The 14683-nt window shown below is 49.8% G+C and overlaps 2 protein-coding genes across 2 annotated transcripts in view; one reads left to right on the forward strand and one right to left on the reverse strand.

The window, feature by feature from the left end:
• The window catches only part of FAXDC2 (fatty acid hydroxylase domain containing 2), an 8370-nt gene extending 2860 nt beyond the window's left edge, over nt 1–5510 (forward strand). Inside the window, exons 2-8 of the mRNA XM_010002012.1 lie at nt 773–864; nt 968–1071; nt 1791–1912; nt 2230–2435; nt 3206–3311; nt 4013–4179; nt 5354–5510. Coding sequence (XP_010000314.1) covers nt 773–864; nt 968–1071; nt 1791–1912; nt 2230–2435; nt 3206–3311; nt 4013–4179; nt 5354–5510 — 954 coding nt within the window. The remainder of the gene's footprint in view (nt 1–772; nt 865–967; nt 1072–1790; nt 1913–2229; nt 2436–3205; nt 3312–4012; nt 4180–5353) is intronic.
• A 7322-nt stretch (nt 5511–12832) lies between these two features.
• The window catches only part of LARP1 (La ribonucleoprotein domain family, member 1), an 88213-nt gene continuing 86362 nt past the window's right edge, over nt 12833–14683 (reverse strand). Inside the window, 4 exon segments of the mRNA XM_010002123.1 lie at nt 12833–13076; nt 13629–13756; nt 14271–14380; nt 14610–14683. The exon segment at nt 14610–14683 is cut by the window's right edge and continues 21 nt beyond it. Of these exon segments, the coding sequence (XP_010000425.1) occupies nt 12855–13076; nt 13629–13756; nt 14271–14380; nt 14610–14683 (534 nt within the window). The 3' untranslated portion in view covers nt 12833–12854.

The raw sequence follows: 14683 nt of genomic DNA on the forward strand, positions 1-14683 counted from the left end.
AAGAGAGGTTCTCCTCCTCCTCTGTTCTGCATTGGTGAGGCCACATCTGGAGTATTGTGTCCAGTTCTGGGCCCCTCAGTTCAAGAAGGGCAGGGAATTGCTTGAAAGAGTCCAGCGCAGAGCTACTAAGATGATTAAGGGAGTGGAACATCTCCCTGATGAGGAAAGGCTGAAGGAGCTGGGTCTCTTTAGCTTGGAGAAAAAGAGACTGAGGGGTGACCTCATCAATGTTTACAAATATGTAAGGGGTGAGTGTCAGGAAGATGGAGTTAGGCTTTTCTCAGTGATGACGAGTGATAGGACAAGGGGTCAAGGGTGCAAACTGGAGCATTCAAGGTGAATATCTGAAAATAATTTTTTACTGTGAGAGTGACAGAGCCCTGGGACAGGCTGCCCAGGGAGGTTGTGGAGTCTCCTTCACTGGAGACATTCAAAACCCACCTGGATGCGTTCCTATGTGATGTGCTCTAGGTGACCCTGCTCTGGCAGGGGGGTTGGACTAGATGATCTTTGAAGGTCCCTTCCAACTCCTAGGATTCTATGATTCTATGATTCTATGAAATTCCATGTCAGGTCACTGTAAGCATGGCAGATGGATGTGTGTGTATCATCTCGACTCAATTACACACAATAGCCTGTAAGAGCTTTGTTCTCTGTAGAGTTTGTGAAACAAAATGGGCCCCTGTAGGACTACCTTGACCTCCTGTGTTTCAAATACAAAAAATGCTGTAGGACATAGCAGCACATGCTTACTCTTGTTGCTTGCTCACAGGAAGAAAAGCTCTGGTATGCCATAAAGATCTCTGCCTACGTCCTTGGTACTGTCCTGGTCACCATCACTGCCTTAGTGAACTCTTTTTCCTGGTAAGATTGTTTGAACAAAGGGGCTTGAGGAGAAACTTTTCTGTGAAGAGAGGAAAAAGTGAATGATAAAAAGATGGGCAACCAAGAACACTTATTCCCACAGGTATGTGCAGACTATCTGGGACACTTCAGGCCATTTCTGGCAAACAATGTGGCTGAAGTTCTATGACCTGTATGAGGGAAATGAGTGGAGCATCTTCCTCTTTGGTGAGTTACTGGGTTAACCTTCTGCTGTAGGAGGAACCATCTATGTATTACATCAAACAGGGGGACATGGATGTGCCTTCCCAAACTCACTAATCCTCCCACTGGAAAAGCACATGTAGGCTTCAAAGCCAGCCACAGCTGATGTAGTGCAACTCTGCTGCCTTTGGACTGGTTCACCACTAGGCATTAGGAATTTATCTTTTTGCTGCTGCTGAAACAACTTTTCTATATTTTGCTCCTATAAGAACTTAATAACTCAGTAGAACTAATTACTGAAAATTCAAGTAAAAGTAGTGAATTTTACTCTTGCTGTAGCACCTATAAAACTCTTCTCTGTCTGTGATTAACAGCTGGTGAACGGGCCTGGTAGGGACCTTGCAATGTCCAAGGGGTCAAATCAACCTTAGCCCATAAGTATTTAAAAGCCATCCATGAGAGAGAGCCTCCAACGTCCCAGAAAAGCCTTTTCTTAGCCTCAGTTGTGACAAGTTGCAACCTATGAGACACTTGTCTTTAACCCCCTCCCCATTCCCTAGGTGCTACCTGGATGTCAGAACTTACCCACATTCCGTTTTAAAGCTTCTCAGGGCAGAGGATACACACCTGGCATATCTGGGTCCCAGTAAGGTCCTCTAGATACCACGCCACCATCTTTTGTTTCTGGTTTAGCCATAGTTCTCAATTCATTCACACTTCTCTGCCCTCTCCTCATGCCACAGGGGCTGCATTGGTTCCTGGCCTTGCTTTCTGGTGCTTCAATGGAATCCTTATGGTGGCTGATGTAACTGGAAAGCCAACTTTCATTACTCGCTATCGCATTCAGCTGGGCAAGAATGATCCTGTAAGTATTTCTCACTCTGCCTTTTCTGCTGGCTAAACACTTTCTGCAGTCTCTTATGCTTGGAGGAGGGAGGAGAACCTGTTATGCTTTTCTCTTGCACCCAGATAGTATTCAGAGAGAATCAAGCAGAGTCTTGTTTATCCACTGGTGAGAGGATAGGCAGTCCTTGTAATTATGCTACTGATCAGATCTGGATTGGCTGCTTGTCAAAAAGTTGATCGCAAAACTAACACAAAACCAGCCTACAAATCTGAAAGCTCCTTATCCTCCCAAATCAAAGCCACATTTAGCCTTAAGTCCTGACTTCTCTTTTGCAGGTGGACACAAAGAGATTGCGCCAGGCCATCTACACAGCACTGTTCAATCAGTTCTTTATCTCCTTTCCCATGCTCGTGCCCATGTTCTACATCATGAAATGGTGGGGCAACACCTTCAGCAAGGAACTACCCACCTTCCAGTGGTTTCTTGTGGAGTTAATCATCTTCACCCTTATAGAGGAAATTCTCTTCTACTATACACACAGGTGAGCCGAGCACAGGAACAGGACTCTGGGGTCTGCCCCTGTGCCTTTAAGCTTATACCCACCTCTTGCAACAGCAGGAGCCCTAGTTCCCCCTAGAATCCACACTTACATCATGATGTTCTGGTGCTGCAAGGCTGCTAGTAACTACAGTGAGCAAAAATGAGTAAAATTACAAAGGTGGAGCAGCTTAGAGGCTAAGAAACAAAGAGGTCAGTGACTGATCTTCTGCTCACTTGTACAGCACTTAGGAAACAAGGCCTGACTCCTGACACTGCAGGCTGAGCCCTGACACCAACATTAAAGGAAAAAAACTAAAACAAGGCAGAAAAAGGCCTGCAAGGCTGCTTAGAAGCAAGACCAGCATTCTCAGAAATATGTAGGTTTCCCTTTTGGACAAAAAAAAGCAAACAAAAAATGTAAAAAACAATTCCTTAAACGCCCACAGAGCCTCAGTTGCCAGTAGGTAAAGTCAAAACAGTGAAAGTGAGTCTTCTGACAAAGACTTCCAGGATTGAGTAAATCAGTTATTCAGGGACTTGGATTTCTCTGGACTTAAGTGTAACATCAGCCAGTGGACACATGCATTGAGTGAGGGCTCAGTGCTAAAGAAAGAGAGGGGGAAGCTGGGAGTCCTACACGTTTACTCCCAGCTGCTCTGAAAGCTTTAAAGAACAGGTATGAGCAAGTTCCCAGCAGAAATTCTGTGTTACTTTACTGTAGGTTCCTTTCTTTCAGAGCTGAAACGCTGCATTTCTGTTCTCTCTACCTAGGCTTGTCCACCTCCCACTCCTGTATAAGCACATCCACAAGAAGCACCATGAATGGACAGCCCCCATTGGTGTGGTCTCCATCTACGCTCACCCAGTAGAGCACATAGTAAGTGGATTCTCTCATGGTCATGCTCCAGGTCCTGCACACAGTGTGACTTCCATGGGGTGAGATGGAGTGACAAGAAGATTCCACTTATTAAATACTAGTCCCTGTTAACAGTAGTCCTGGGCTGCAGCACCAGCTCTCTCTCCCTAATGGACAGCCTTTGGGCAGCAGAATAACTTTTTACATTCCAGAGTCCAGCAAAGCCTGGCTGGTGCAGCAAGCTTGGTCTGGGCAGCAACCCATTGTGCCACTGTAGGACACAATGAGATGACACAGGCAGGATCATCACATCACTGCCTTTGCACATGCCCATGGGCCATGCCTTTTGACAGCTGGGTTTCCCAAGACCAGCTTCAGCATTATTCCAAGTTGAAGCTGAAATCCAAACCTCTGACTCCAGGGTGATTTACTGGAGTCATGCTGCCCTCACACCCCTGGTTTGCTCTCATGTTTAACTTCTACAAGCTTAGGGAGCTTGGGCTGTGACTATGTTGTGCAGTGAGTAAAACTCAGTGAGCTCAAAGTAAATGATTTCTTTGATAATTATGTAATTTTAGCAGGGCGTTTGCATAGGGATCTTTCATTTATGCTGTCTGCACAAAACTTATGTCATATATCATCCAGGTGAAACAATTCAGCTCCTAGAGGAGAGTCTGCTTGTTGTGGACCCATTAATGAAACAGTTTGCTTCTCCTTTCTAGCTCTCCAACACACTGCCTGTCATGACTGGACCAATGGTCATGGGGTCCCACATCGTGTCCATCGCAGCCTGGTTCTCTCTCGCTCTTATAACGACGAGCATCTCACACTGTGGCTACCACCTGCCTCTCCTGCCCTCACCAGAATTCCACGACTTCCACCACCTCAAGTACATCTGGGCACTGCTCAGCTCCCCCTTCCCCTCCTGCCTATGCCATGGCACCATTGATAGACAAAGCTCCTTTCTGAGGGGTGGGTGGGTTAGAGGGTTAGAGGCCTGCTCAGCTCACCCACCACAGGCTCAATGCTGTCAGTTCTTAAAGCAGTTGAACAGAGATGGGGATTCCAGAGAACTCCAGCTCACACACCTACCAGTCACCTCCCTGACACCCACCCTCCTCCCCCAGCTAACTTGGAAACCTATGCCAAAGCACAAGCACTGCAGCCAGGGGTGGGCGTTTCATGTGTGCTAGGATTACATGGGAGGAAAGCACGTAGTGTCTGAAGTAGCAGGAATTACCTGGACTTTCCCCAGCACGAGCACAGGGTCAGAGACTCTGCAAGAGTCTTCCTAGAAGTTTAGCAGACACCACATGTGATCTAGGATAAAGACAGAGCAAGGGCATATCACAGAGTTGAAATAAATCTGCAGGGAGCTTCCCTGCCTCTCCCTCTCCCATACACTGGGATTAGTAATACTGATCAGATAACAATCACAATTAACCCTTCCTGGCAGAGATTCCCAGCCTCCTCCTACACTGAAGAGAGCAGTTTCAGCAGGTTGTTCAGGGATATAGTGGAAGAATTGTTCCCATCTTCCACATATACACTAAATTCTCATACATACTCCCTCAGTTTCCTCTCCTACAGTCCTATCAACACCTAAATACTGCGCAACACCCAAGCCATGGTGCCAGTTCTCCCTGTCAATCATTTCCTCCACAGCTCAGTTCATGTCAGGACATGGATCACTGCTGAGCTGATGCCTTCTGGGTATAATGGCTGTGCCAGCATCCCACTGCTGGAAGCATGGCAGCTCTGGATCTCAGGGCAGCCAGATCTCTGGACCATGCAGACACAGCAATGTGGCTGTCCAGCTGCTTGACAGCTCTGAGCTGCCCAGGAGGTGGCTGTTGTTCAGTGCCACATTTCTGGATAGTGATTGCACCAGAGAGGAAAGTTGCAGAAGTTTCACCCAGGCTTCTTTAGGGCTGCTTGGGAGACTGGTGCAGCAGCAGAAATGCCATGGACAGCTTACCAGGGCTCTGAAAGGAGATGGAAACAGGAAAATGTAAGCAACCTCAGTAACTTCCAGTGATGTTTAATCTCCATTTGGTTTCCAGGTTCAACCAGTGCTATGGAGTCCTGGGAGTGCTGGATTATCTGCATGGAACAGATAAAGTGTTCAGACAAACCAAAGCCTTCGAGAGACACAAGGTCTTGCTCAGCCTCACACCACTCTCAGAAAGCATCCCTGAGGCACCCAAGAGGGCAGAGTGAACCCAGCAGCCTGTGGTTGTAGCAGAGCCCACCAATTAGCATAGCAAGAGACAATGATTTATGCCAAATAGTATTTTAAATGGGAAATGAGTTATTACTGACATGTAACAAAACCCAAAGCAGAACTTAATATGCTACTTGAAATGATTGCACTTTCGCTGCCTGTTGTTTTCTATGTAAGGCACAAAAAAAAACTGCTCTAGAAAGCTATTTTTAAACCAATCTTAGACTTTTTCTTTTATTAATTAGTTGCACTGTTCCTTAGTTCCAGCTAACTGCACATAAACCAGATGTGTTTTGGGCTTTGGGGAGTTCCTGGGGAGTTGTCATTATTAAGGTTTATACACTTCAGTTTTCACAGGCTGTGCTCTGGCCTCTTTTCAGCAGCACTCTCTAAAAATACCAGCAAGATCACTACAGGTACATGTGGTAGGACTAAAACCACTATTTTTCTGAGACTTGGAACACCTGGAACATGGGATGTAACCCCATGGGACCACAAGTGGGACCACAGCTTCAGAAACACTCTCCCCTGTACATGCAACAGAAGCCTGAGCTGTGTGGAGGTCAGTGAAGAAAGGACCACACAAAACCCCCACACCTTCATGCACATCCATAAGTACCTACACAACCAATTGAGACACACTGTGAATTTTCTCCAGGAGCTATTTTTCATGTCTCAATCCTGTCTGGAGGCCTAGGACAAAAATGACACCTGACTCTCACCACTGCTAGACCCACACCCTAAGCAAGCCCCTTCAAGGAGAGGACAGGCAGGGCTAACCTGCACTGCACTTACCCGCCTGAGGAAGCCAAGTCTCTCCCCCCACCTCCTCCAGTCCCTACAACCACATAAGGCTGAACCCAACCCATGTATCCACCCACTGTCCCCAGGGGGGGCAAGTCAGCAGAAGAGAAAACCCAAGCAGCATTGTCTTTTGAAGTTTTTATTTTTATACATTTTTTTTTGTATTAAAAAGGAAAAAGCATAATTACCACAAATTACAAAGGACTAAAGCATTACTAGAATAATGAATCACATCAGCCTAGAAAGCAGATACTCTGAATAATATTAATGTTATAATACAAGCTCTCATTCAAGTATTTTACATTTTTCTCTTTTCCTTTCATATATGATGATGATCCTAGCACATGGGTCAAAGATTATGTACTACTGACAGAAGATGGATCATGTACAGCGGGCCATATTAACAAGATTTTCCTCCCAAGTGATACATGGTCTGTGATGAGTCATTTTAAGTTTGTCTCTACAATAAATGCAGCTGAAGAAGGTTGCACACACTTTCTAGTTTTAGGAAACAGAAGGCTGACGTTGGGACACACAGGGTTTAAGAAGGGCCAGCACATCAAAGCATCACCCCTTTTGCTCCAGGTGAGCGAGCAAAGGGCACCCTTGCCAGGGTGCAGCTCAGCATGGGGGTTTCTGGGCAACAAATCCAAATGTTTCCAACCCCAATGGGACTGGGACAGGCTGGGAGAGGAGATGGGGGAGAAGGGCTGCACCGGGAAGGCTCAGAGGATCAAGCACCCCCTCCTGCGAGGGGCACCACTGGCTGGACCCAGCCCCTGCACGGGGCTGCTACCTGGAGAGCGAGTGGCAGGGGGACAGCGCAGGGACCCCAGGCTTGAGCCAAGCACAGCGGGCAGGCCACGGGGGGCTGGCTGGCACCAGGGCACTCCCTGCTCCTCTGGAGCTTCCCACCAAGGGGATGTGCTTGTCACAGATACATCGGTCCTATGTTCAAGTGTCTGCAGAAAGTGAAACTGTAAACTACTCATTGAAATGCTGCCCTCCAGCCACCTGCTCCACACCGCCGAGATGAGTAATTGTCTTTTTTTTCTTTAAAAAAAACGTAATCAATCTATTACCTGTATTGGAAACTTAAAAAAAAAAAAAAGTCAGTGAGGCATTTAACATCAAGTGTAGCAACCCTCTCTTAAAAAGAGCCTAGCATCCATTTCAAAACAGTGACAAAGTGACAAAACCAGTCTCAGAGGAGACAGGAAAAAATAAACATTGCAAACACAACTTGCTACATTTACAGTTTAGTTTTTTTGTTGTTTGTTTTTTTTTCCTTTAGAGAACAACTGGAAAGGCATTAACAGCTAGAAGGCCCCCCCCCTCTGCACTGCCATGTGAAACGTGTACAGGCACGTGGCAGGACACTGAGGTTAACACATTGTTTTGTTACAGTACAGTCGACCAGGCCCGAGCAAGACGAGCAGTTGCCGAAACTTGAGGCACCCCAAGGGCTACAGTGACAAGCCATCATGGGGGCACGAGGGGCAGCAGGAAGAGGGGCAGGTGAATGGAGCAGCAGGATTATTACTTTAATTTCTCCCCCCCTCCAAATGAACATGGAAAAGCAACAAAGCCTTCTGAAACCACACCTTCCACCTCCACTCCTGACCTCACGCCAGAACTCTGCACCCGTCACAAAAGCCTGCATCCCAAAGCCTCAGCAAGGAGCCCCGGGCTGTAGTGGCCTGGGACTGCCTGAGGAGAGGGGTGAGATGAGGAACTCTCCCCTGTCACTGCCCGAAGGCCTGATGGGACAGTGGCTGGACACCTGCATCATGCAGCCCTCGTGAGCTGCAGGATGGGTCAGTGTTGTGGTGAGTACATGAGCCCAACGACTGAAATAAAAAAAAAAAAAAGCACAAAACATGACCATAGCAAAGCATCCAAGCTAAAAGCAAGGCCAACACCCTCCTCGGTGGGAGGGAAAGTTTCCTCAAAAAGTCAAACCCCTCTTTGAACAGCTGTCCTTTTGTCCTTCTGAATGCAGCTGCACAGCAGGAGGGAAAGTGCCTCTGCAGACCTGTCCCCTGCACAAGCTGTAAGACTGGAAGGCCTTGCAGTGGTCAGCCCCTCCTCAGTAACCACAGCTCGGCAGAGCTCCTGCTCCTCTGCCACCACCCACCAGAAGGGGCCATAGTCCTCAGCAAGGGAGCACAAGTGCACCTTCTGCCTGTGTTCCCTTGGTCTGGGGGAGGACAGGCTCGAGCAAGCCTGGCTGCTGTCCAACAGAGACAGTAAAACAAGGCACACAGTCCGCAAAGCTGGAGGACGGTGGGACCACTGGGATTGCTCTTCTGACCCACCTTTCCCTGGGAAACAGGGGGGCTTCACACAGGGCCCTCAGCCACACTGATGTGACAAACCACTGACTCAGCAGAGTGGGGAAAAACTCTTCTATGCCAAGACCAGAGTCTCAGACTTTGACTGGTGAGTACATGAGCCCAACGACTGAAATAAAAAAAAAAAAAAGCACAAAACATGACCATAGCAAAGCATCCAAGCTAAAAGCAAGGCCAACACCCTCCTCGGTGGGAGGGAAAGTTTCCTCAAAAAGTCAAACCCCTCTTTGAACAGCTGTCCTTTTGTCCTTCTGAATGCAGCTGCACAGCAGGAGGGAAAGTGCCTCTGCAGACCTGTCCCCTGCACAAGCTGTAAGACTGGAAGGCCTTGCAGTGGTCAGCCCCTCCTCAGTAACCACAGCTCGGCAGAGCTCCTGCTCCTCTGCCACCACCCACCAGAAGGGGCCATAGTCCTCAGCAAGGGAGCACAAGTGCACCTTCTGCCTGTGTTCCCTTGGTCTGGGGGAGGACAGGCTCGAGCAAGCCTGGCTGCTGTCCAACAGAGACAGTAAAACAAGGCACACAGTCCGCAAAGCTGGAGGACGGTGGGACCACTGGGATTGCTCTTCTGACCCACCTTTCCCTGGGAAACAGGGGGGCTTCACACAGGGCCCTCAGCCACACTGATGTGACAAACCACTGACTCAGCAGAGTGGGGAAAAACTCTTCTATGCCAAGACCAGAGTCTCAGACTTTGAAATTTAAAAAATAATTTAAAATCAACTCAGATTTTGGGACATTTCTTACTTTTTCTACAATCCAAGCAATTCTACAGCCTGCCCCACAAGCAACAACTCCACAGCAGGGGCTGTTCCACAGAGGAGCTCGTTCCTCCTTATTTCCTACTTCTTTTGTTGCTAAAACGCAGACATTTGGATTCAAATGAGAACATGCACCGAACAAGAGGAGCACAGGGACACAGTAGCAAAGACCAGCCACGGCACATCCAGACCCGCTCCCACTTGCAAACAACCAGCAAGGCATCTCCAGTGTCCTTGAACAACCTCCAATCTCCAGCCTCCAAGGCTCTTCCTTCCCAAATCAGGAGCAAACCCAACTGTATCCATAACCTCAGAGAACTGACTCTAGCTCACAAGAGAGGGAAAATCCAGAGATAACAGTCACGGCCACAGCACTGTTCAAGCTTTACTTGCCCGTGTTGCCTGGCTATCACCCCGCAATCCTAGAGCACTGCTGCTGTAACAGAGCACACCACGGGCTCAGAGCTTGGCACACTGAGATCAGGCCTGCAAGCAGTACCAAAGCTGCAGGGCAATGTGGCAGGGGTGGACAGACCAGGGCAGGATCACACCACCAGGAAATGGCAAAGCAGCAGCGTCCCAGCCTCACTCAAACCCAGCTCTTTACTTTCCATTCTAGCAGCAGTTCACCAAGCTGCTCCATGCGGACCAGCCCACCTCCTCCTCCCCACCTAAAGCAGCATCTTCAACGCAGTGTCAGTTTGGGAAGGTGATAACTTCTGCCAGGGCCCTCTGAGCATCCACTGCTGCTGATCAACAACTCACCCAAGCCCACCCTCTTGATCTCTGCTCTCAGCTCCTGGCTGCTCTCATCCACCAGCCCCACAGCCATGCAGGGACAGCCCTGGAGAGAGGGCTCCTCCTCCCAGCTATGACAGCACAGGATCAGCTGGATACTTTGGGAAAATGCTGTTCATTACCAGCTTATGATTTTGTAGGGACAGCAATGCAATCAGCTGCAGCTTTGAGCAGCCCACTGCTGCCCACCCTGCACTGCGCACAGAAGCTTTGCAGCTCAGGACACAGTGCTGGAGCCACAACCAAGTCAGCTGCAAAGCAGGTATCCCGACCCAGGAGACAGAGCACAGCAGCAGGAAGGCAAGCAGCTCTGGCTGAGAAGGAGTTTCTACCCTTATGGTGGGAGAATGGCCTTCCAGTGCTACTTCTGGGCCCCAGGAGCAGACCTCACCCCTCCAAAACACACACCCTGTGAGGGAGTGCAGCTCACAAGCCTGGGGAGGGTTTGCCTGCCAAAGCCCACCCCGTGCTGGGCAGAGGAGCAGACTAAATGCCACAGCAACTCTGCAGCCAGCCCCTTGTCTCAGCTGAGCAAGGAGTGGCACAGTGTTTTCTCAGCCCTTGGAGACACACAGGGATGCTGCCCAGAGTGGGTGACTCCACGCAGCTGCCCACCAAGACACAGTGCACAAGGAAAGCAACACGAGAGCCCTCCTTTGCTGGGCAGGTCTCCTGCAAACACCCAGCACAAGTCCCACCAGCAGCCCTGGGACCCTGATGGCTGCAGGAGATGGAACTCCCCAGGGCTGCATCACTTCATCAAGCTACAGCATTAAGTGACACCTGGGACATGCCAGCCTTTCCCATTACTCACAGCAAGGACCAGTCCCTCCAGCTGCTGTGACGAATCTCCCTGCTCACCTCCAGACTACACTGGAGGTGCAGAGAGGAGCAGACCAACCTCCAGCCCACCCAGAGAGGGCACAGGGGGTCCCAGCCAGGCCATTAGCAAGTACAGTCGCTGTCGCAGGCAAGATGCTACAATGGTATATACACAACGTAGCGGCTTCAACTACTTCGTAAGCACAAGTCTTGGATTTAACTGCCCTCAGCACCTTCCCCCAGGTGAATCAGGGCTGGCCGGGGGTCTCCGCGATGGGGGGAGGCATCTGAGCGAGCTGTGGGATCAGAGGAAAGGCCGCGGGGAAGATCAGCTCGGCAGCAATGCCATCAGGAGTCTCTGGGCCAGGGGGACTGAGAGCCCAGCACGCCCCAGGGTGTAGGAAGCCAACAAGCCTCCCCAGTCCAGCTCCACCATAAGGCAACTTTTTTTTTTGTGTGTTTTTTTTTTTTTGTGGGTTTTTTTTGTTAGGGTTTTTTTTTCGTTTGGGTTTTTTTTTTTCTTTTTTCTTCAATAATATTTCCAAGGAAGAAAGCAAAGGAAGATGTGTCTTTTTAAAGAGTTATTTTTGTTGTGGATTTTTTTTTTTTTGTCATTTTAGAAGAGTTTGTGTTTGTTGTTTTTTTTGTTGCTGTTTCATTTTTCCAAGTGAAAAGGAAGAGAAAACCACCTCCAGCAAAGTCCTGTCTTTGCATGTGATGGGTGTTCCTGGGGCAGCGGGTGCACCATCCATGCAGGCTCAAGTCCAGGTGCCTGCTGGCTTCCCACCAGCTGTCCTCGCAGGAAGGAGTCAGAACAAGCCTATCCTTGGCAAAGGTCCTTTGGTTGACTTCCAAATTGTCCGTGATGAAAGGGAGAGGCAGGCAGACAGAAAAGAGCCAGACCTTCGGAAAGGTTGGAGGTGAAGATGCTGGGGAGGAGGGTCCAGGAGGATGAAGAACAGGGCGATGCTCCTGTTGCAGCGGTGGGAGAGGAGAGAGGAGCCGCCATACGTGGAATGGGAAACGTCAGCCAGGTCGCGGAGATCAGAGGCTCCGCAGCGTCGCGACACGCTGCGGCTTCGGTGCCCCCGGGGGGAACCTCTCTCCTCTGAGCTTCCTAACCAGGCTGCCCTGCGATCCGAGGGGGACACAGAGGGGAGTTGTCGGGGCCGCACAGAGCAGACTTGTTTTGGTAAATCCAGACAAACTTCTAGCAATAATTTAAAACTTGATATATATATATAATAATAAAAAAATCTCCCCTTTCCAACCCAGCCAGAACTTCTTTTTTTTCTTTTGAAGAGACACTAAGACATGAGTGTGTGCACAGGAGGGGAGGGAAGGCAAAGGGTGGGTCTGCTGGGAACAGGTCTGGCTCTGGTCAGTTGTAATAGCAAAATGGTGTTTTAGATGCAGATCATATCTTTGCTTTCCAGCCACAAGAAAAAAACCCATCATGTGCGTTGAAGTTTCTCCCAAGCAGCCTATTCCTGGGCACCCACCTTCCAGCTCCCTTCCTGTCCCACCCCCTCACGTCTCCCCTTCTCCAAGCCCCCCCCCACCACCCCACCCCCTGGAAGGAAGCAGAGGCTGCAGCCCCCCTACTTCCCCACTGTCTGCGATTCTGCGGCTGAGGGGGCAGGGGATTGCTGGCTCAGGTTTTTGGCATCCTCTTGTGCAGGCTGGCTGGGTGAGGCGTGGGCTTGGCTGGATGGGCACTGGCTGACCGTTTTGCTGGAAGACTGGGATGGGTAGCGCTTCCTGCCGTCTCCCCTGGAAGGAAGCAGAGGCTGCAGCCCCCCTACTTCCCCACTGTCTGCGATTCTGCGGCTGAGGGGGCAGGGGATTGCTGGCTCAGGTTTTTGGCATCCTCTTGTGCAGGCTGGCTGGGTGAGGCGTGGGCTTGGCTGGATGGGCACTGGCTGACCGTTTTGCTGGAAGACTGGGATGGGTAGCGCTTCCTGCCGTCTCCCCCCGACGTTGAAGGGTATCTCTTGTGTCCACCTTCCTCCCCCATGGGTGGCTGGAAGAGAAGCACCCCAGTATCAGCACAATCTCCTCCAAATGCAGATGCCCTCCCCTCAGATCAGAGAACAGCCTTCCTGTAAACCTCCAGTTGCAACTTCTCTCCTTGACCCACAAGAAACAGGCATACTTAGTACCCTCCTCTCCAAATCTAGCATTTCCAGGTTTGCTGACAGAAAGATAGACCAACTTCCAATCAAGCAGAAGGGTGACAATTTACTCCTAGGCACATCCTTCCCACAGAGAGTCACTGTTCAGAATGTATGGAGCTGAAGCTCCACACAAGTCTGTCTCTACTCAAGCCATTTTCTCCTCCCTTCTCAGCTTATTAGAAAAGACTGGATCATCAAATTCCCCAGAGAGCTGCTCTGAAGTGGATTTCCAATATTCAAACCCTGCAGTTTGTTCCTGGTCCAGCTGCAACGATAGGACGTGACACTAGGTGTCACTGTGTTCCCTTGCCTGGCACTGCTTGGGGACCCGACCCCAAAATCCTCCTTTGAGGTGTTTCCAGGGTCCACCAGTGAGGTGCACGTAAGTGTCTACTCACATCCACTCGGAAGTCCTCGAGGCGCTTGAACTTGCTGAGGTATTCTTGCAGTTTGCTGTTAATGTCCAGATTTTTGGCTTTGGAATATTTTAAGAAGGCCCAGAACTTTTCCAGCCCATAGAGCTGTCCTGGAGGGAAGGAAATCAAACCAGACATCAGCAGGACAAAAATCAAACCAGACCTCAGAACCCTTTTTTCCAGGCTTCCCCACCGCTCACCCCAGGTTCTCCTATTCCACTGGTGGGTACAACCAAGGTAAGATGAAGAACCTGGAGGGAAGCAACCTACACCAGTCCTTGGGCAGCCCTCGACAGGGGATATTCCCAGGTTCAGCTGACCTGGTGGTGACAAACCTCTGCCACTGCAGGGCCTTGAGGAATGGGTGCCACTATAGAAACGTTTCGGGAAAGACACAGCCTGCCATTGTCCCCCCCATCCTTCCAGCAGTCTTCAGGCCCCTGAGGATCCACTCAACCCTCTTCTATGAAGTGAGCAACACAATTTTCAGCTAGTCCCCATGAGACATGTTCATGTACAGCACGTAATGTGTCTTCCCCAAAGTCACAAGAAGAGGCCCAGAGACAGCTGTACAGCTGGGCTACATCACTGCCAAACCCAAGGAAGACCAAAGGAGGCACCTACCAGCTTCGTAATCCTTGATGGTCTCTTCTTGAAAGTCCTTAAAAATGTCTGGCCGGAATTTCTTCTCCAGCCCATAGCTGTAGTATCTGAAAAGGCACTCCAGACCGTACCTGGGAACAGAGCAGCACACAGTGCTCAGGCACTGCTGCGCACAACTCCTGGGCAGAGCAGCTCCTCGGGTAAACACCCTGCTGCACATCAGCAGGTGACTGAGGGCAGCCCCAGTCCTACCTTCCAGCAAGGCAGAGATCCTGCCTTTGTTATGCTATGAGCCCTGCAAAACAATTAACCCTCCTTCCTTTAATCCTCTCCAAGGAAAGGCCACCCCTCCTCTCCTACCTGTATCCCTCCTTTCCATCCTCCACAGCCAGTTGCTTGAACTCCTCATACATTTTCTTGTTGAAGTGATCTCG

This window comes from Chaetura pelagica, unplaced genomic scaffold (genome assembly GCF_000747805.2).
Source record: "Chaetura pelagica isolate M959 unplaced genomic scaffold, ChaPel_1.0 scaffold356, whole genome shotgun sequence".
Taxonomy (NCBI): domain Eukaryota; kingdom Metazoa; phylum Chordata; class Aves; order Apodiformes; family Apodidae; genus Chaetura; species Chaetura pelagica.